The 22,862-nt window shown below is 42.0% G+C and overlaps 1 protein-coding gene across 10 annotated transcripts in view; it reads right to left on the reverse strand.

Moving 5' to 3' along the window:
* Positions 1–331: 331 nt before the first annotated feature.
* The window catches only part of CEP350 (centrosomal protein 350), a 58,398-nt gene continuing 35,867 nt past the window's right edge, over positions 332–22,862 (reverse strand). For 8 of the 10 annotated variants that reach the window (XM_081914987.1, XM_081914983.1, XM_081914986.1 and 5 more), the window contains 17 exons: positions 22,321–22,514; positions 21,688–21,872; positions 21,372–21,459; positions 19,952–20,098; positions 19,183–19,334; positions 15,437–15,559; positions 11,816–12,015; positions 9,381–9,559; positions 8,913–9,057; positions 8,245–8,405; positions 7,675–7,811; positions 7,321–7,403; positions 5,001–6,736; positions 4,184–4,585; positions 3,077–3,223; positions 2,332–2,454; positions 332–1,116 (listed from right to left, as the gene is read on the reverse strand). In XM_081914987.1, the coding sequence (XP_081771113.1) occupies positions 952–1,116; positions 2,332–2,454; positions 3,077–3,223; positions 4,184–4,585; positions 5,001–6,736; positions 7,321–7,403; positions 7,675–7,811; positions 8,245–8,405; positions 8,913–9,057; positions 9,381–9,559; positions 11,816–12,015; positions 15,437–15,559; positions 19,183–19,334; positions 19,952–20,098; positions 21,372–21,459; positions 21,688–21,872; positions 22,321–22,514 (4,367 nt within the window). In that variant the 3' untranslated portion in view covers positions 332–951. The remainder of the gene's footprint in view (positions 1,117–2,331; positions 2,455–3,076; positions 3,224–4,183; positions 4,586–5,000; positions 6,737–7,320; positions 7,404–7,674; positions 7,812–8,244; positions 8,406–8,912; positions 9,058–9,380; positions 9,560–11,815; positions 12,016–15,436; positions 15,560–19,182; positions 19,335–19,951; positions 20,099–21,371; positions 21,460–21,687; positions 21,873–22,320; positions 22,515–22,862) is intronic. The other 2 variants (XM_081914984.1, XM_081914988.1) reach the window with 2 other exon arrangements.

A 22,862-nucleotide genomic window follows, 5' to 3' on the forward strand; every position in this document is an offset into this window, starting at 1 on the left:
GGGGAAAGTGTTTCCATTTCGTGGCTCCCTCAACCCCTCATTTTTCTCAGATTTGTGTCTCAGGCTGAACACAAATTAAAATTGTCTTCCTTTAAAGTCACCTCAGAAGCCCTGGGAGGTTACTGTGAATTTTTAAAGATCGTTTTTAGATGTGAATATGAATGGCACAGAAATGTACACACACAAAAAAAAATATGTGTGCACGTGTGTGTGTGTGTGTGTGTGTGTGTGTATGTATATGTGTGTGTGTATATATTAATTCTTTTTTAATGGAGTAGAGTAAGATACACATATACAGAGAGAGAATTAGGATCACGTTTCAAAAAGAGAATTTTTTTTTGGATAATTTATAAACCAGTTTATTTACAGTTTTTATTCTCTTAAAGTACATCTCAAATTAACAAAGATATTTACACTGGTATACACAGGGACTACCCTGGATATCTTACAGTTTACAGAGTGTTAAGGTCGCAATTATAATCTGCTGAGCTGCAGGTGTGATCGGTAGCAGAAATTGGCCTGGGAAGCAGTCTGACAGGGTTATTTACAGACACGTACATATCAGATAGAAAGCGTGTGTGTACGTGTCTGTGCAAATAAGCGTGTCAAACTGGTTCTGCAGCTCAGCTCAGTATATCCAAGTAAAATATAGCTTCTGTCACTGGAGTACGATATGGTTTTACATAACCCCCTTTTAATAAATTGGAGTTATTAAAATGAAGAACAATGCTTACTATTTAGTTTCCTCTGATGGGTGTTTTGTGCTCTAACCCAGTTAGCACCTCTGAGAGTGGTTTTTGGGGAACCACTCAGGGAGGTGCTAACTGGGTTAGAGCACGAGACATCCAGCAACAGAAATTAAATAGTAAACATGGTTCTTCATTTTAATAACTCCAATTTATTAGAGGAGGAGATGTAAAACCATATTGCTACGGAAAAAAATATTCTGTGTCAGACAGGCAGCAGCTTCTGGTGTTTTTCATTAATCAGGTGAAGGACATCAACAGTGTCTTTAAGTAAGGCATCAAAAATTCCATCTGCCAGTTGCATCTTCACCTGCAGCTCATCTTCATCATAGTTCACCCATTGAGCTTCTTCCTCATGCAACTCCTGTGTCTTAGAATTTAGAGGGGGCAGAGGGAGAGAAAGTTCCTACTATTAAATACAAATCTGTATACATATTTAGAATAAGCACGTTCTTGTAAAAGCCTGCAGCTACCTTTGCTTCCTCCCACCTTAGAACAGGCTTCAGGAAACCAACCCAAGTGTTTTATTATGAACAACATAATATAGTCATCATTTATATAACAGCTTAAAAGCAAACTTGGAAATACTGCAATAACCTGGGCTTGCCAGTGACTACACTCACTCCACACTAGGGCTTCAGACCAGTTGTAGTGTTATACCCCAATCTCCACTGTTACGTCTGCCTTGACAACTGGCAGTGATTTTAAGCTCCACCCATACTGTGCAATACAATGAAATGACAGCATGACTGAGTATATACTGTATATACCCATTTAAGATGAAGTAAAATTCCAAACTCTTGCATCACCACCAACACCCATTCTACTCTCACAATTCAAATAAAATTCCCTGCCAGGCTTCAGTATTTACGCTGAACAGAGTGCCTTCCTTCTAACACCAAAGTTAAGAGATGGTTGAGAATTGTCCCAAGAGCTGCATGGGAATCCTGTCTCTTCCCCCTTCCTTGAAAGGAAGGCTGAAAGTAGCTTGGTGGCTTTGTGGCGAAGACACCTGGATCATTTTAAACATGTAGGGCCCAAACCCCCAACACTTTTCTATTTTGGAGCAGGAAAGGGTGGCTGTGATTTTGTTGGCTTTTGCACAGTGATGGGTGTTCTGAACACTGCCATCAAGCATCTGGTGAATCTGGTGTATTCCCCACCTCTTTTTCCTGCAGGAAATAGAAGTGTGTGTGTGTGTGTGTGTGTGTGTGTGTGTGTGTGTGTGTGTTTTCCTTGGCTGCTATTGAATGAAAGTGCTTGTCTCCATCAAGGCAGGATGGAAGGAAGACAAAGCTGATGACAACCATTTTTGGCTTGGTTTAGCAAGGCAGCCCCAAATGGCAAACACTGGGTCCTTGCTACTCAGGACGTTAATACAAAGCAAATGCTCTGGTCTGGAGTTAGTAGATTCCATTATGTCTAATGGGTTTTTAATGTGCTCCGTTTTGGTTGGAGCATGTCCATGAGTTTCAGTATAAGAACAAAAGGGCAAATTATTTTATTGATGAGCAGATGAACTCCCTGTCCTTTGATAGCTATCCAGTAAATGTTTCAGCAACTAATTTTAAAAATAACTACTGACCAGTATATGATCCACTCTGTCACGTTTCTTCCGTCCAAATTTCATCATTTTCTGCCAGTCCGTTTTGTGGTTCGGCTCCTTCTTTAAATTTAAGAGCCTTAGCACCTCCGTTGTTAAGAAACACTAGGGCAAAGTATATAAGAATGAGCTAAATATATTTGAAAGAAATATATCCTATTCACAGAATCCTCTCTACCAACACAATTCATAGGTGGAAGATATCCATTGAAGAATTTTGTACTGTTGGGTATGGGATGTACAATAGAAGATATAACATGTTTCCTTGGTCGTTCTTGTGAAAATTCTGAAAATGTGTTGTCGGTTTATATTGTAGTTAAACACAGTAAAATCCTATTCACTATGAATAGTCATCTTAAGAGGTGACAAGAATATATTCTTCCTCAGAAACTAAAATGCAGTGAATTTAACATACTATCCAGGAAGGACTCTCAGAATTGTGCTAGTTCAATTACAAGAAAGCAACTTGATACCTAACTACAGCAGTAACTATTATAAACTTATTTGTGAACCACAAAGCTCATCAGTTTTACATCCCAGAGCAGTCATGTATTCATGGCAGAGCTTAAGTCTTCTTGCGATAACTAAAAGATAATAAGCATTGTATGGGTCATGGCTTGCTTTTAAAAATTCTAGACAAAATTATAAGTTATTTCTATACAACTTTTTTTGGCTTACAGATGAAGTGTGCCAAGTCCCTAAATGAAGTTAACATCTTCATTCTTACCTTGATCTCCTCTAGATCATTTGGATCTTTTACTCGATGGAAATAACCAGTAATAATTCTGCAGGATTTCATCCAAATGGGTTGGTTAATACTGGGATCCTCTGCAAAGATGTCTTCAAAGATCTCTCTTGTTAAGTCAAACACAGCCTTGGTAAACATAAGAATGTAGAATAAAAATAAGCTTCAGATGGTGTATTCTCCAGGACTATCAATATGCAGTCTGTGGTTTATAATTACACCTGCATAGTGACCACAGCTATTCTGGTGCATGTCTCTCAATGTGGAAGATGAATCTTCCTGATGAGGTACAACTTCTAGAATTACTTTCTAATGGTCCCCCTCCTGTTGCACACCTACACAAACCCCCTGCATGCACCCCCTAACTTTGTGTTGGACTAAGGCCCAGAAGAGGGGACACAGGTGGCGCTGTGGGTTAAAGCCTCAGCGCCTAGGACTTGCCGATCGAAAGGTCGGCGGTTCGAATCCCTGCTGCGGGGTGCGCTCCTGCTGCTCGGTCCCAGCGCCTGCCAACCTAGCAGTTCGAAAGCACCTCCGGGTGCAAGTAGATAAATAGGGACCGCTTACCAGCGGGAAGGTAAACGGCGTTTCCGTGTGCAGCTCTGGCTCACCAGAGCAGCGATGTCACACTGGCCATGTGACCCGGAAGTGTCTGCGGACAGCGCTGGCCCCTGGCCTCTTGAGTGAGATGGGCGCACAACCCCAGAGTCTGTCAAGACTGGCCCGTACGGGCAGGGGTACCTTTACCTTTACCTTTAAGGCCCAGAAGAGCTGTATTCAAATCTCCACTAGGTCATATAAGCTCTGGGGGTGACCTTCGGCTACTTCCTACCTTTCACCTTAATCACAGGTTGTTGTAAATATAAAATTGGGGCAGGAAGGAGAAGCTGCCTGGAACTTCTTAGAGGAGAGGTGAGATAGATGTATTAACCAACTAACTAACTAACTAACTAACTAACTAACTAACTAACTAACTAAATAAATAAAGCTGGAGGCCAAAAGAGCACATTCCTTCTTTTCCAAAGGATTCCTAAGAAATTTTTCACATGGATCTGAGAGCAACAATCCCAACTGTCTCCCTTGATGTACCTGTTTATAGATCTGTTCACTAACAGCCTCAATGTCATCATCTCTGGGGGAATCGCTCAGGTCTCTGGGGAGCCTGAAAGCCTGAATCTCGTGCCCCAGCTTTTTGCACTTCCATAATTCTTCAGCTGCTGCATGCACCAGCTCCTCCACCTCTTCTGCAGTGTGTGGGACAGCCAATAGCTCTACACATGGCTTGGAAGGTACTTTTGGGGGCTGTGTTTCAGGCAGCACAGCCAAGTCCTCTGCTTCCTTCTGAACGAGTTTTTGAGAACTCAAGCCAAAGTCTTCTTCAAACCAATCTTGCTCATCGTCCGATAAATCCAGGAACTCCCGGCTAAGCTCCAGTTCTGCCAGCCTCTTGGCAAGCTCTTCCTGACCACTGGCACAACACACAGGGCTTTCCTGTAGAATAAAAAGAAAGTGGTTGCTAGTCAGAACAGTTGTGGTTTTCACCTATAGTGGATGCCACATTTTGATACACAGTGGAATTAGTAGGCATCAGCCCCAGATAAGCCCCATTCCATTCAACAGTCATAAGATTTAATGGTTAGACTGGAAGTAGAGGACCTTTTTTAGCTCCAGGGGCTGGAGCCCAGGGGCATACTTCGACAGGTAATCCACCTATCATATTATGTCACTATGATGCCACATGATTGATAGCTGGGTTGCCCCATCCTTTTGACAAAATCACATATGCTTCAAAAGTCTGCTCCACAACCAGAGCTTGAAATGAAAGGTGTAAAGGTTTGGAAAGAGTTTTGCAGAGCTCTCTGCAGAAGTCTTCCCCCCACCCCCAATAGAGATTGACTGTACTTACAGCCCTGGGATACATATCTGGGGAATAAACTTCGTCGCCATCATCCAGTTCAGAAATTAAAGTGCTCTGCAGGTCATTAGCTTCCAATCTTTTCTCTTGGACAGAACAGAGGTCTTGATTGCTAGACTGGATTTTCTCATTCTTGACCTTCCCAATTTGCTGCAGTTCATGAACTGTGTCCTTCACAAAAGCCTGCAGGAGGCTATCGGCCAGCAAGCCAACCTTTTTCTTTTGCTCTATCTGTTCTTCCTCCTTTTGGGATGGGACTCTAAGTTGTGCTTCTAATTGGCTTCTTTCTTTCGTCAGCAAGTCCAGGAGCGGAGAGGCAAACGTTATACAATCTTCGGCTGCAGGTGAGTCCTCTAAGGCAGATGCATCTCTTGGAGAACTATTCTGGGGACATTTCTTACTTAGGTTTCTTCCTGCACTCTCCTCTTCAAGATTCTCTTTTTCATTTTGATCCACTTTGTGGTGATTTAGCTCTTGTTTGCATAAAGAGTTTTCAGCTGTGTCCATGAAATTATTGGAACTTTCCAAAATACGAGAAATTTTTTGTGGGGGAGCAAAAATACCATGTTTTTCCTTACAATTAAAATACTGAACGCCATTGTAAGTGCCATTATTATTTCCTTCAGGCTTGTCCAACTCTACACCAGCCCAAAAGCCGTTAGCAAACTCTGTCAAGCCCTTGAATCTCAGTGTACCTGGCTGGATATTACTCACAAGAACTCTGTCACCAATGTTGAAACCTCTCAAAATGCTTTCTTCTTCTGTCTTGGAAATGGAAACCCAAAGTGATGAATCAACATGAGAAGGTTCCTCTTCCACATCACTGCGTTCCCTACTTTTCATAAATTCTGTGGGTGACTTCAGTTCTAATAATCTCTCTGAATGAACACTGCCAGCAACAGACGAAGACTTGTCACTGAGACATTCACTTACTTCGTCGTCACTTTCAATACTACTCCTAGGAGTTTTTGTATAGCAAGATTTCTCCCCCTGTGACCTAGAGTCTTTTTCAGGGGACAATGTAAATGTGTCAAAATCATCCTTATAATATTCAGTAAGAGATGTCTCATCTTTTGACATCTCTGTTCCTGAGGAAGACACTTCAAAATCATTTGAATATGCTGGCTCTTTGCAAATGGAAATCTTTTCTGAAACCAAGGCATCTCCTTTCAGCAGCTCCTTGCTCAACGTAGGAGAGGATTTGATCGATAAGGCACTTTTATCATCCTTGTTAGTTTCCTTTGGCATCTCAGTTTTTCTCTCAACACCTACAAAAGCCAACTCAATCTGATTATTTTCCAACAGCTCAGCCTCAGGACATACATCTGTCTTTAGAGAAGCCGGAGGTGAACTCTTCAGCTCTTTGTTAAATTTATAAGCATCACATATTTCAGAAACCTTCTGAGAAACCTCTGCCTCTGATTCTTCTGATTTTACAGATTCAATTTCCTCTTGTATCACAGATCTAATAGTGGAAACAATAGAATCATAACTTTCTGCATCTTCAAACCTGTCCTGTGACACATGGGATGTTTTGCTTAAGTCTCCTAAGTCTTTGAAGAGAGATGATGAAGCCAAGCTGTCCAACGAACCACCAGGTTCTGCTCTAGATATTCTTGGGGACTGTACAAATGACTGTAGTGTTCGGGAGTGCTCCTCGGTCTGAATTTCTGCTTCAATGAATTTTTTGGTGTACGCAGACACAGATTTCTCATGAGAAGCGGCATCTGGGAGGTGGGGGTGGGAATAAAGACATGAATGGCTTAACATCATTTTGTATAACATTTGTAATTTAACCTTATTAAAGCAGTTAAGTCAATAATGCTTGTGTTCTAATGAAAAAGTGTAATCCTTGATAGCCAGGCTAAATAACTGTGCAGTCAAGTAGTTTTTCATTTATTTTAAAAATGTACATCCCAACTTCCTTACAAAATAACTTTAAAGAAGTACAGAAAAATGAAAAGACACAGAGTAACAGATAAGGGGTGAAAAACACTAGGAAATATGTGCAGTACTTTGATACCAATATAATCTATATTTCTGAAATTCATACTTTCGGCATGAAACAGTTCCCGAAATTGTACCTCCTTGTTCCAAGGCTGTAGTCAAGAAACTGTTACAATTAATTACTGGGGGAAGTGTTGATTGAACTGACGTTACTTTCAAAAACTATAGCCCCATAGAAGGAAGAATCATTTATCTTGGATATAGTTTACCCACAACACCCATCATGCAGTTTGCATATTGTAAATATCCAGGAAGGTTTCGGCAGAGACAACATCAGCAAGCATTTGTTTTTTAAACTACGTACCAACATGCTCTGCAATGGACTCCAAGGACCCTCTGGGACGTTCAGAATCAGTTATCGATTTCCAACTTTTTGTTGGTTCTGACCTTAAAAAAAAAAAAGGGAAACCAGCAGCCATTATGGTATGTGAAAGTGCGATATGCTAGAGTCACTAAAGAAACATGGTAAAAAAAAAAAGTGGCCAAAACTTGCTATCTAGGCTAGGGCATTTTTTAAAAAAATAAATCGATCTCCCCATAAGTTTTAATCTCGAACTCAGTGTGATACAACAAACAAATTTAACTTTGGTATCTGGAAGAGGTATAAACTTTTTTTGAGATATACAATGGCATACACTTAGAAAGACAACTATATTACCTAGTCAGTGAAGATGACTTGATCTTTGGTTTCTCAGTAGGTGAAGACGGGGTTTTGATTTGAGGCTTTGCAGTAGACGTTGCCTCCAGATCCCTACTCAATTCTGCTTCAGTCTTCTTGATGAATTCATCGTAAGTCTGAGAATAGGTGAGGAAAGTCTGAGAACTTTAATTCTTACTTTGAAAATCAGTGAACAAATAGAAACAGAGGATGAGATTCTTGTGAAAATTCTCTTTGCTCCATTTTAATTTAAGTTTACCTTGACAGTCTTACTGAACATATGCCAATACAGCATGCTATAACTGAAAATAATTTATTTTTTACAAATAGCTTTTGTATATTAACTAAACTGTACCTCAGAAGAGCATTATTCTTCCCTATTTGTCAGCACCACTAAGACTATAGAATCTTTGAAAACTGCAACCTTTAAGCTGTGATTACTATTTTAAAATTGTGCATTTTAAAAGGAAACATGGAAATAGTGGCACCATGCTACCAAGCTGGAGGAGAGAATGATTTTTCTTATAGATTCCATGACTATTTAAAACACCACTTTCAAGTTATCCTTACCTCTAACTGCTTGATCAAACTAGCCTCTTGGGCTCTCAGTCTCTCCTTGTACCTCTTCTTCCGCTCCTTTTTCAGCTGGTAAACAACAGACTTTCTCTTCCGTAACTTATCCTTCAGAGCCTGAATCCGGCCTTCAACATCACTTTGATCAGATGCAGTTTCTGATAAGGAAAGTTTTCATAATTTCAGAGACAAATGCGCAGTACTGCTTTTTTTACTGCTTTACTAATTGATTGATCATATGATTTTTGAGTCAGGGCCTTCTCTTGTTTGCTCATGCTATTAAGTTTCACCTAGTTTGAAGGTGATGCATGAGTAAGCTAATATTTAATGTAGCAATCTTCACAAACCTGTTCATATATCAATGAAGCTAAGTGCAGTTAGGCACCCAGGTAATGTTGATTTCATCAATGGATTTTTGGTAGAACTCCGAGCTTTTTCAAGCTTATGTACCTTCACACCTATTTTTTAAAGATTCAGCCCAAAAAGCCCCAAGGGGGAGGGGAGTGTTGAGAACTGACATTGACACTTACTCTAGTGAACAAGCTTCCTAAATGGAAACAATCAATATGTACTTTCCCCAGCAAGAAAGAAATATTAATGCCTAAATGTTGAGTGTGACTTATGCTTGAAATACAAGATAGTAATCCCGAAGCTCTAATACGTACCTGACTGAGTCATGGAAAAAGATTCATCGGACCAACAGTAAGATACATCTTGGGATATTGTAGATAAGTTGAGCTGCTCCGCAGTTCTGTGGGTTCCTTTGCTAGATTCTTGCTTTGACAGGGATGTGCTGCTTTTGGGTGGAGACTATTCAAAGAGGGAAGAAAGTAATCTGCTTGTAAAATTCACATGGGAGGTGGGTGGGAGACATACATCATGATAATCATTTTCAACAGACCAGTTACAAGGATGGAAAACATTCTCTGGTCATAGTTCTTTAGTTACAGCAAACTGCTAAGCATCTGTGAACTTTTAGGAGAATTCCATCCACAGCTGTAATTAGATATACTACAAGTTGCTGAAATCAAAATATTAATGCTATTTTTTCTTCCAAGAAGAAAATAAACTATATGCAATATTTAGTCACGGTGCAACATGGTTTTAGTACAGTGATAAACAAGTTCACTAACCTGTTTATAAACCATTTCTTCAGTAAGTTTGTGATCCAGGCTTTCCAACTGCTCTTGGTCCTCGGAGATCTTTGATAGGCAATTCTCAGCAGTGACACTGCCCAGTTCTTCAGGGACAGAACTTTCATTATTCAGGTGAGAACTTGGTGGCACTGAAGACTCATCTTCACTGGCTATTTCTGGGGAAAGATAGTGGAGTAGAGTCAGTAGAACAATAACTACCACCACCTTCACATACAGAGATGATACAAATGTTCTGACTACAAATTTAATTCCCCTTTATTGAGGTGAGGGACACACACAAAATTAATGAATCCTCACAGAAAGATCAGAGGCACAATTGAACAACAAGCAATTGTAATTAGTAATTTATCATCATCATCACCACCATCTCTACACCACCCTTCATCTGAGGATTATGGGGCTATTTACAATATAAAAGCACAAAATATATACCATAGTAACAGACAAAAACAATACCCACCCCCCACTTTAAACGACCATAGATTATTAAATTAGCTGAAGTCATGGGAGGAAAGGAATGTTTTTGCCTGGTGTGTAATAATGGCACCAGGTGAGCCTCCCTGGGGAACGCATTTCACAAGCAGAGAGCCACCACAGAAAAAAAAACCCTCTGTTCTTGTGTTGCCACCCTCTGAAACTTTTGCGGAGGAGGCACACAAAGAAGCGCTTCAGATAATGATTGCAGGGTCTGGGTTGGTTCATATGGGGAGAGGTGATGCTTGAGGTATTGCTGTCCAGTGAGATGTATCTGGCAATGATTCAGTTAAATGTTACAAATATTTTATTGTTGCTTTCGATAGCCCTAGGGTCATCACTATAAAGTGATGTTATGTGAAGTATGCAACAACCACAGTGACAAAAAGCAAAGGCCCCAGATATCCCACTCATGCATATTTATTTTCCTTGGAGATGTCAGCCAAAGGAAAAAGAGGTAAGACTAGGGAATAGTTACGGTAGCCTGGATACTCTTATTCCAGAGATGGAAGGAAGAGAAGATTCCAAGAAGAGAGGAAGAGATAACAAAATTGATGGACTATGCCAAAATGGCTAAAATGTTTGGGGGGAAATCGGAAACCAGGATGATAAAAACTTTAATAAAGACTGTGGGGAATTTGTAACTTATTTGAGAGAACACTGTAAACAATTAAAAATATTAGCAGGATTGCAAGAACACTTGCAATGTGAAAAAGAACTTTGGATAAAGTTGAGTATTTATGGACAAATAGATGACAATATGATATGCAGTGGAAAGTGATTATTTGCAGATTCCACAGAGGGAAGGAAGTCTCAGAATTCAAAGAATTCTACACTTTATTATTTATTTTGTGTCTGAATGTAAAACTAAAATGTAAAACCAATGAATTTTTTTTTATAAAATAGAGTAAGGTATAGTTATATACCTCCTTCCTTCAAATACTGAATAAACAAAGTTCCTGTACTGCTAATCATGAATTTTCACTACATTTGGGGCCATAGAGACTGATACTGGAATTTTAATGTTTCATTTTTCACACAGAGTCCAATTTCAATTTCCCCCAATTTCTTTTAACGGAAAAGGTGGTTGAAGAAAAGTCATTGTTACCATCTTTATCCTGCCAGATCAAAGCACTGACATTAGTTCTTCACCAAATGCAACGAACTGGAATAGTTCCAGACAAGATCAACCATTCAAGAAAAGGTAAAGGTAAAGGGACCCCTGACCATTAGGTCCAGTTGCAGACAACTCTGCGGTTGCAGTGCTTATCTCGCTTTATTGGCTGAAGGAGCCGGCGTACAGCTTCCAGGTCATGTGGGCAGCATGACTAAGCCGCTTCTGGTGAACCAGAGAAGCGCACGGAAACGCCGTTCACCTCCCCGCTGGGGCGGTACCTATTTATCTACTTGCACTTGACGTGCTTTCGAACTGGTAGGTTGGCAGAAGCTGGGACCGAACAACGGGAGCTCACCCCGTTGCGGGGATTCGAACCTCCGACCTTCTGATCAGCAAGCCCTAGGCTCTGTGGTTTAACCCACAACGCCACCCACACAGAAGGCTATATCAAGTGCACCAAGTATTCTTCTCCCTCCAGGAAAAAAACACAACTACCAAGAACCGTCGCACAGCAGCTAAACCAATGCTTAACTGATGATCTCCTCCCTTTGAGTGGTGGCTGCTATAAAAAGAAGAAGAAGAAGAGGAAGAAGAAGAAGAAGCTGTCTAATAATCATGTGAAGGGCATAACCCTTTGATCTAACCCTTTGATCTGACTATCTATCCCTGGAAGATGTGAGAGCTGCTCCACTGTGGTGCAATTCCATGTTGAAGGAAAGGATCATCTTGCTCCTGTGACTTGGGCCAACTGCATGAGTCTTTCCTCCATGATCAGAACCCAATCAAGGTCTTTCTCAAAAGCACCCTCTCATTTTTGTACCTTTTGCATCAGATTTCTGGTCTCCTGCTCCCTTTCTGTTTACTTTTGCTTTAAGCAGCTCCATGTCCCAGGCAGCCAGGGCTTGCTTCTCTATTTGACGTATCTCTTCTTCCTCTGCATCTAAGCGGCGTTTCCATTCCAGCAGCTCTTCAGCATGCTGGCGACGCTTCATCAATTTTTGCTCTCGCTTTGTCAAGAACCTGGCAAACAAAACAGTGAGAAATTGGTTACAAGTGCCACAAAGTGTAGGAGACAAGGTACTTGACCTGGCTTAAGGTACATAATTTAATATCAATATTTCAATTAGTATCATGGTTGCTAATTCAGTACAACAAGAATACATGAAAAAGTAAGAAGAGGCAACAGAAGTTAATACGTGTCACTTCACAACCTGCCCTAAAAAATAAGGGGCGGGGAGGAGTTCCCATCCAGGTTGATCTTTCAACAGAACAAAGAGTGAGCTGCACAGAATTTAAATTCTAGATTATTTGAAGTAACAGATAATTTCTAGATTATTTGAAGTAACAGATAATTTTAAGTCTAGGCTTACAATTTAATATAACTGCATTGCTAGCAATATAGCAATTCACCTCCATATCTGGATGATTTGCAAACAATTATAGAATTCAGGATTTCTATCTCATCAACAAACTGTGTCAGGAATTGCAGTAGACTCTATTGCCCAGAACATCAATGTAATCCTTCAGAAAGAAGTTGTTGGGATGGAATGCACACATCTCCCCCAAGCCATACATTTTCCTACTGCCCCAAGTTACAAGAGATTGAAGAAACAAATACCGTATTTTTCGCACCATAGGGCGCACCGGACCATAGGGCGCACCCATTTTTTGGGGGGGAAATAAAGGGGAAAAAATTATTTCCCCCCCCCAGGCGCGGGGCTGGGGCGGGGGAAGCTCGAGCTTCCCCCGACCCCAGCCCGCAAACAGGCAGCTCTCTGCAAGCCGTGGGAGCGCTCCGGCTCCTTGCGGAGAGGTCCGCGAAGCCTGGGCGCGCTGAGCTCAGCGCGCGCAGGCTTCGCCATGCTGGCAACTCTCCGCAAGGAGCCGGAGCGCTCCGGCTCCTTGCGGAGAGGTCCGCGAAGCCTGGGCGCGCTGAGCTCAGCGCGCGCAGGCTTCGCCATGCTGGCAACTCTCCGCAAGGAGCCGGAGCGCTCCGGCTCCTTGCGGAGAGGTCCGCGAAGCCTGGGCGCGCTGAGCTCAGCGCGCGCAGGCTTCGCCATGCTGGCAACTCTCCGCAAGGAGCCGGAGCGCTCCGGCTCCTTGCGGAGAGGTCCGCGAAGCCTGGGCGCGCTGAGCTCAGCGCGCGCAGGCTTCGCCATGCTGGCAACTCTCCGCAAGGAGCCGGAGCGCTCCGGCTCCTTGCGGAGAGGTCCGCGAAGCCTGGGCGCGCTGAGCTCAGCGCGCGCAGGCTTTGGCATGCTGGCAACTCTCCACAAGGAGCCGGAGCGCTCCGGCTCCTTGCGGAGAGGTCCGCGAAGCCTGGGCGCGCTGAGCTCAGCGCGCGCAGGCTTCGGCATGCTGGCAACTCTCCGCAAGGAGCCGGAGTGCTCCCGCTCCTTGCGAAGAGGTCCGCGAAGCCTGGAGAGCGTGAGGGGTCGGTGCACACCGACCCCTCTCACTCTCCAGGCTTCAGCGAAAGCCTGCATTCGCACCATAGGACGCACACACATTTCCCCTTCATTTTTGGAGGGGAAAAAGTGCGTCCTATGGTGCGAAAAATACGGTAGTTCTTCTGAAATACTGTCAACCATGAGAACAGGGCTTTAAGAAATACAAATAGTGAACACAAAAGTAGCCAAATCCTGGTGGCAGAAAAAAAATTGAATAGTGCCTCCCTATGGTGGTATGTATGTATGTATGTATGTATGTATAAATAATTGCTGTTTAATGGTAGCATAAATGGTGCCCCCTGGAGACAGACCACATCATCCTCTGATAAATGGGGCACAAAATGAAGATTGCAAAAACCTGATCTAGAAAGCTGAGAAGTAGATATTTAAAAGGTAATTATTACTGTGACTTTCCAATGAACCTTGACACAAAGCTATATCAATTATATTTCCAGAACTTCTTTCCTAGCAATTCTTGAAAGTTCTAAGCAACAAAACCAAAATATTCAAGTTTCATAGACTACAAAAGGAAGCAGAAGACTGGGACAAGGGGGGATCTCCTCCTAAGGAGACTATTCACTAATTTTCCTTAGCAGAATAAGGAAATTTGACAAAGGAGAACCAAATGCTCAGGTATATGCACGGATGCCAATGCGAATAAATTATTGGGGCATAATCGATCACAAGACGTGGCACATGCACACCATTTGAATGGCAATGCCCCCTCAAATATTTCATGGGGGGGGGGGCAAAGGGACCTAGGTCCCTAGGAATTGGGCTCCTATGGGTAGAAGTCAGATAACCTAAAACCACAGCAGTGTCAATTGCCAGGTAGCCACTTATGGAAGCCACACTTTCCATGGGAGCTAAAAAAGCATACCTAAACAATTGCCCTACGCTGTTGTCTAGGTTTGGGTTCTCCTGCTGTTAAAATAGAGATGTTCAGACAAAGCTTTAATTGGAAGCTTGTTGTTCCACATGCCAAAGGCTTAGGTCAGCAAGTCAGAACCCAACAGACAGTGGGGTGATGATTGCTTCTGATCATTTGATTTTTTCCATTCTGTTACACTGGAAATTTCATGATCCCTCTGGTCTCTATTCTCCAAGCTAGAAGCAGGAGGAGGATCTGGTGCCAGGGAACATCCTTTCTCCATTTTGATGTCTTTCAACCGAGAAAGCAATGAATTTAAAGTCTTGTGCTAAGTAAAAACCTAAGACGCATTAATTTTATTTTTTAAAAATAGTAAGTCTGAACCTCATAATTAGAGAGAAATTACTGGAAACAGCAAGGATCCTGTGAAGGTTAAAAACCCTCTAAGAACAGGAGCTAGGCAAAGCAGTCATCATGTGTCAAGGAAATAACGAGTCCAGAACTATATTGTGTCTCTGTTTCCCACATGGCTTTTGCAAGTCAACAACCTTTGCTTGCTGTACCTCCCTCTGCTAATCCTAGTATCCATGCCTTTTAAAAATCAGGCCACCATGAAAATGCCCCAAATTATTTGGTGGAAGCTGCAATTTCTGGAAACAGAAACACATTTGGTTAGATTGCATCATTATTCCTAACTCTGATTTGGGCTCATTTATGAGCAATTTAGTTTGAGCAGGATAAATTTCAACCAATGTGGCCATACACAAGGCACCAACATTACTTTCAAATCAGTCTGAACAGCTTAATGAAAGTAAATAATTGAACTGAAGAATCTTTTATTTATATACAGTTAAAAATCTCAAAACTGGTGATCTCAGCTGATAGGTAGGTGCTAAAAGACAAATTCAATCTCAGAATCTGTGCCTAAACCATTGTTCTCTAACACTAAATTATGCATTGGGTAACTAAGAGAGGCAGGAGACTGCCAGTCACATCTACAGAATTACCAGGTAAGGGCTGTGAAAAATCCATCCAATTCATGAAGAGCTTCCCAGTCATGTAAAACTGAACAGAGCATGCTCGATCAAAGAGTCTACCGCTTAAAAAGGTAGAACGTTACCTGACCAATTGGTTGTAGATATACAGCTGGAATTTGGGGTGGAGGTTGGGGAAACAGACACTGAGAGAAGCCCAGTGGTGAGACGTAAAGACAGAGAAGAAGTAGTGAACAGGAGAGCAGTGTCTACAAAATAAGGAGGAAGAGTTTTAAGCCAAGATAGCAAGAAACAGACAGAAAAATGAGAGCAGGAGAGCATCTTGCACAAATGGGTCTTAAATGTCAAACACATCGTCTTTCCACAAGTAGAAGACTCTAAAGGCAACAGAACGTAACCATGCATTACCTACAACCCTTCGTTCCCTGTCAAAAGCCAGCCACTTTCTACACTACAAAATATATCTTACTCTTGCTGCATTTCAGGATTCCCACCCCCATTGTTTATAAGAGGAAGGGATTCCATCTATCCATTTCAGTACTGAATTTTGAAAGGCTTGCTATTCTGATCATTTGAACAAAGGTTTCAAGCCATGTTCTAGCTAGTAGACACATTCCTACTAATGAGAACTCTAATGAACTGCCCTAAGCTAAGCAAATGAACGCCAAATAAAAAGGAAAAAAGGTGCAACTTCAATGCACAGAACCTCCTGGTGCAAAACTTCAAAACGATGTGGAAAACTGTCAGTTGAAGAGTTCATATGCTGCCATTTTCCACTAGAAGTTGGTTTTATTCTTCGGATTTCACACTTCACACACTTTCCTTTTCAAATACTGCTCTGCAACAGGACATCATCTCTACTAAAATGTCTACATGGCAAAAATGTTAAAGCCAAACAAGGCGCTGGCTGAGAAAGTTGGTAAATGGTAAAAGTCATGCTATTCATAGGCGCTAATCAGTTATACATGCACAGTAAGAACTCACTAAGGTACAGCAACATGAAGTATCACTTGTGTTTGGGAAGGCTCCGTGTCAAGGGGCTGAATATGCCGGGATCACAAGGGGTTAATTCTTTGACAGAGCATGCTCCTGTTCACATGCAAACTACAGACAAAGTCTTTTATTTGTCCTCTAACCAAACTTAGATCCTGATAATTCCTTAGGGGAGGAATCCTACAAACTGTCAGATAAAACCTAGTTTTGCAGAAAACCCAAGAGCACCATTCTCCAATTTGTCGGCACCTTTGACAATTTACAAAATATTCTGCTTTTCCATACAGACTTGCCAATTCCAGACATGAAACAGGAGGCTAAGCTGCCTGTTGCCGTAAGCATGCTATAAGCCTCTATGTAATTTAGCAGAATATTTTATTAAAGAACTCTCCCATTAAGCACATGTAAAAAATGCAATGGTTTGAAATTTACCATATATATGTTTCTTTTAAACATAAAAGAAACACGCTGTGCCTCCATCATTTTGGAAACCAACATCTTTTTTCCATGGACAGCAGACCCTAATAGAGCCGGGGCGGGGGTCGTCGAAAGCTCTCAGAGTGTGTGTCTTAGGGAGAGTTCCAAACTGCCATGTCTTATTGCTGGCTCTGGTGCCAGGCAACATCCTGACGTTCAGGGGCATCTTTTTGAAGGCAGCAATGAGGGCAAACCCCAGTGCATTTATGGAAACCCTGGCACCTGCCCCACCCACCCAAAGCCCCCCATGGGAATTTAAATCCTGCATAGAACTAACAAAAACAAATTTTACTGTGACTGAAAGGCAGTATTTCAGTTTAAAGTCCTCACCAGTGGGAAGATGCCTAATACTACATACGACAGAAATATATATATATATTTTAATGCAAGTACTCAATCCAACACACAACCTCAAGCTGCACCATCTTATTTCATGAATTGTTCTCCTGATGAATTTGAGCCTTCGAGGTTAAGCTTCAAAGATCACATTCGGTTTGGAGGTAGCAAAAGCTGAAGAGAAAGACCACCTCTGTACAAGCTGCATTGAGATAGATATCACATTACTTTAATGTGTAATGCTTGCTCTATAATGTATCTATACAGCTACAGCCCTGCAGAAGATGTGTACGCTCAACAATAGAGGATGCTTTGTATAACTCAGTGGGAGAGCATGCATCTTGCATGCAAGAGGTCCCAAGTTCAATCAAAAAGGGATGTCAGAGAGATTTTCCTGCCCAGGACTTTAGACAGTCTCTTGTTACCTATCAGAACAGACCAGCAATTGCTAACGCGTTGCCCTGCAGACGTTGTTGGACTCCAGATGTTGTCAGAGGACGCAGATTATCTAGATCCATTCCAGTCTGGTTTGAGGCCAGGATTTGGCACTAAAACAGCCTTAGTCACCCAGACTGAGAGAGACAGGGGGAATGCAACCCTGTTGGTTCACCTTAGCCCCTCAGTGGTGGACCATGTGTTCTTCTGCAGCGACTCAGAGAGGTGGAAAAACTGTTATAGTGGTTCCGCTCCTATCTGCAGCTTGATGATCAGATAGTAGTACCAGGAGAATGTTGCTTAGCTCCATGACTTTTGGGCTATGGGGTCCCAAAAGGGTTTATTTTGTCTCTTTTGCTATTTAACATCATATAAAATTACTGAGAGCTGCCATCTTGGGAAATGGAGCATGGTGCCATCAATATGCTGATGACACACAATTTTTTCTCTCTCTCCATTCCATCTAAATCAGGAGAGAGTGTGAAGGTGTTGGTTGGACTGGTGTGTGGGAAGCAGCGAAGGGCTGGATGCAGGCTAATAAACTGATGCTGAATCCTGATAACAAAATTGAAGTGCTATAGGCGGGTGGTTCTTTTGTTTGGAGATTAGGTGTCTAAACTGTCCTGGGATGGGTTGCACTCCTCCTGAAGGAACAGGCTCATAGGCTGGGAGTACTCCTGGATTTCAACTTGTCACTGGAATCTCAAGTGGCTAGGAGTGCCTAGGACTCAGTTGTCCACGCTCTGGTGAACTTCTGTCTGGGCAACTGTACTGTGGGGCTGTCCCTGAAGATGATCTGGAGGTTGCAGCTAGTGAAGAATCCAGTGGCTAGGCTGGGAAGTGGGGCAACCCAATGGAACAATGTGTCACCAGGCTGCCAGTGAGCTAACCAGGTCAAATTCATGGTGTCAGTACTAAAGCCATAAATGGCTTGGGGACCAAGTCTCCAAAAGAGCCCCTTCCTCAGTATCAACCATCTTAGATCCTACAATTGTGAGGACCTGTTGGTTCTGCGGAGACTGGGGACTGCTCAGCTGGTGGTGACCCATGACAGGGCTTTTTCTGTGATAGGTAGGTCTGTCTCCCTCATTACTGACTTTCAGGGGAAATGTAAAAATATTTGCGTTTACCCAGGCATTTGATCAGAATACACTGTTCCTGGAAACCCTGAGATCACTCATTGAGAATGTTTTAAACTGGATTTTTTTTAAAGAATGTTTTAAAACTGTGAGTTTATTTGTGTGTGTTTTTAGTATCTTATTAATGCTGTGTCTGCCACTCCAGGTTCCTGCGGGAAGAAGGGCAGGATATAAAATGAACAAACAAAGTAACAACAACTCCCATCTGCCCCAGCGCTGCCAATGGTAAAGGATTATGGGAGTTGGAATTCAGCAACGTCAGTAGAGCACCATGTTGGCTATCCCTGGAATAGGCGATACTTGACGAAATGGCAAGGCAACTTTGTATATTCACATTCATTCATATGTCCAATGTACAATGCCAAGCCACCAGTGAGGCTAGCTAAACTGAAATGACACTACAGCTATAGGAAGCAAAAGTAAACCCCAAAGAAGGAGCCAACCTTATAACCAGTTACTGATCTCATCAATAAAAAACCACCAATAGTTACTTTTCATCCATGTGGCTGCGCATTTTCTTTAGTTTCTGCATAATGCTACTGGTCTCAGAGCCGGAAACAGAGGATAGGCTCCATGTTTCTGCATCTGATGGCAGCGGGGTTGAAGAACGTGCTCGCTTTACATCGTCCTCACTAAAATGCTCCTACGACCAAAAACAAAAAAAAACCAAATAGATATTCAACATGTAAAAAGCTATTTTCTATTATCTATACATATTTCTCTAGCTATAATCTCTCTCTTTCTATATCCATGTACCTTGCATTTTTTACGGAATATTTTCCTCTATCAATTTTATATACGCTTTGATCAGCATCTTAATATACCGGTAACTCCAATATCACTAGATGCAAATATTTTTAACTGTAAATGCTTTTAGATGCAATTGTTTTTAGAATGTTTTAACTGCTTCAGTATGTTTTTGCTTTTTTCATTTTTAAGTTGTGGACCTGTCTGCCACCTTGAGCTCCGTGGGGAGGAAGGGTGGGACAGAAATTATACTGAGAAACTCTAGACCTATGAGCGCAATCTGCAGTTCCAGCAACAAAAACAGATCTTATTATTTTAGAAGTCACTGTTGTGTGATTGGCCTTTTTCAAGCCTAAATGTTAGCAATAAAGTATTCAGGACCAGCTTATTTATTTTAAAAACTTATACTCCTCTTTTTTGTCTCAATTATTTTTCATTCAATCTGAGAACTGCAGTGCTACAAATAAAAATAACAGGCTAACTCTCAGGTGCATGTTTCCAGCTCTTGCTTACCTGTTTATTTTCCCCTACAGACTTCAGTTTTTCCTGCAGTTTCATAGTGGTTTGCCGTATTCGCTCTATCTCTTCCTGCTGCTTAAGGATCAGTTGCCTCTCCTTTCTGGCTGCCTTATTGGCTTCCTTAAGACGCTTGATTTCTGCCTTTATGAGTTCAGAAGAATAAAGCAAAACAAAAAAAGAGCAGTAATGTTTTTGCAGGCTTCTCTCTTATCTTCAGCCTTTCACTTCTGCTCCTCATTATGCTGTTTGGTATGTTTGTCTTAACCTGTAGTTTGGACCACATCTCTCTCCCCTATCACTACTTTATACTTCCTGCTTTAATTACAAGCTTTTTATTCTAATAATTAGCTTTCTCAACTTTTCTGCTAATCTTCTCATCTTCTCTTCTGTCAATCAATATTCCTTCCCACGTCCTTTGCTTCACTGGCTCCAACCCTCTTGAAATAGACCTACCTTCTCTCTGCAATGTCCTATTCCAGTGTGTTTTCTATAATGCACTGGTTGAAATTTACATATTCTCCCATGGTTTTTGTTCCTCCCCTCTGCCCCTTTCTGAATTCAGTACCTCACCTCCAATACTCATTTTCTCCATTCATCCGCTCTCACTTTCCTCATACATCATGTCTGCTTCAGATTCAAAGATTTAAAGTATGGGCAATGTTTTTTATATGGAACTGTCTAAAACATTCCCCGTCTCCCAATTTTTTAGCCGAAAATAAATTCCCAAAGGAGTTTACAATAGGCCTGGGCGATATATCAATATATCACCCAGGACTGGTATGAGCAGCAGACAGTGATGTCGGCTTCACTCAGCGGTATATCGCTGAGTGAAACCGACATCCCACTCTGCCCCCATACTGCACAGAGGGAGAAAAAAGCTTCATTGGCGAGGCTCCAATACAGCTTGTTCCTCCCTCTACATCTTTCAACTGCTCAGCTAAGGAGTGCGCAGCTGCTGCTCCCCTTCAAGCATTTAAAGGATTCCCCAGTCCAGCAGTGGCTCCCACACAATCAGGGGGGGCACCAGGGAAGGCTCTGCTGGGGAGCCCTCCTGCGCCCCAGCTGAGCCGTACAAACAAGCTGCCATGTCCCACCCCGCTGGGCACTGTGGCAATTATACCCGATGTCTTGCAGGCTGAGGCCAATGCAGCTTGTGTTTTCAACATCGTGGCATGTCACCAGACTGCGATGTTTGGCTGGCGATATGCAGCGATGTTGAAAAGCTGTTATCACGATGCCTCTGCATAGCTCCAACCTTATTTCAGATATTGTGATCAGTATCAGTATATCACAAGGTTTAGGTGGTGATATAGCACTATGTTGAAAACCAGATATCGCCCAGCCCTATACAACAGATCAAAATTCAGTGATTAAGGAGAAACTCAGCACAGGTGGATTTAAAATTAATTTTTACCTTTTCCTGCTGCAACTTCAGAAGTAGACCACGCTGTTTCTTTCGGATAGGAGGCATTTTGTCGTCCTCTCCTTTGTCTCGTAAACGCCTGTGAGAATCAAGGCAAGGAAAGTTCAGTTTCTCTCACTTCTGCATTGCAATTCTGTTTGGGTAGTTATGGATTTTCATTTTCATTTAAGTATTGGTTATACAGTTTTATTTTGGTTAGCAAATGCACAGGTAAAGGTAAAAGACACCTGGATGGTCAAGTCTAGTCAAAGGGGACTATGGGGTGCAGGCAAATGCACAAAGCATTATGTTTTCTGAACACTCTTACTTTTTCTGGTGTTCCAGCCAGGCTAGCTCAGCCCTTGCCTTCTCTTTCAGTGCTTTTTCACGTAGCCTAAGCAGGGACGACTGGTGAGCTGACCGCACTTCTTCCTCCTTCATGTACTGCCGCACCATTTCCATGGTAAATTTAGAAAAGCTATCTTGCCCTCCAGAGAATGGCAGGCTTAGCTCCTAATTACAAGAAAACAAATTTAAAACATACATTTGCCAAATGTAAATGTTTGTATAACAGGGTAAGTACTTTTGCTAAGGTAAGAAGCATCACTAAAGAGGACGCCACCTCTTTGATCAAGCATCCTTCCATGGAATGAATAGCTGGTTTAAAAAACTAAGTTCAGGCCATGAATAAGTATGCAAGTGCTTTGAAAATGCACATGCACTTACAACTGTATTATGCAGTTTGTTTCCCTGGACCCCTTTTGCTCACAAAAGGAGGTTCCTGTACCCTGCAGAATTTCACAAGATATACCATGCCCATCGTTTTTCCAAGTGTGCAGATACTATACAGTTATGGTGTTCATTTATGTGCAGGACATCCTCACTAAAATTTACTGAAAGGTTCTGAAAGCAACTAGAGGAGCCTCAACAAACATGTGGCTGCAGAGTATTGAAAACTTACTTTAACAGGTGACATGCTAGTCTTTCCAGAGAAAGCCTCCTCATCAGAATAATCCTGGTGAACTCGTTTCTTCAAATTGATCCGGCGGTGACTTTCAGAAGGTAGCAAGGACCGGAATGACTTTTCTTCAATCTCATCCTCCGTCATGGACTCATCAAATTTAAGAGAATATTCTGTTGCTACAGAGGCTGAGTCTGAAGAAACCCCCCCCCCCAAATATTTAATTAAGGGAAAGTTTGCATTACAGAACGAGTAATGTATGAAGTAGTTTCATGTAGTAGGTGGAACGTATGGCTTAACGAAGTGAGCAATACAGGTAAATGAAAACTGACTGAATGATCAGTATCGTCGATGACTGTGAATTATACCCCATCAGATGGGCAGGGTATGTATGTATGTATGTATGTATGTATAAATTAATAAATAAATAAATAAACTAGCAAAACATCTGTCCATATGACAGACGGGTCTATATATTGCACATAGGTAAAGGGACCCCTGACGGTTAAGTCCAGTCGTGAACGACTCTGGGGTTGCAGCGC

Source organism: Podarcis melisellensis (genome assembly GCF_964234715.1).
Source record: "Podarcis melisellensis genome assembly, chromosome: 6".
Lineage (NCBI taxonomy): Eukaryota > Metazoa > Chordata > Lepidosauria > Squamata > Lacertidae > Podarcis > Podarcis melisellensis.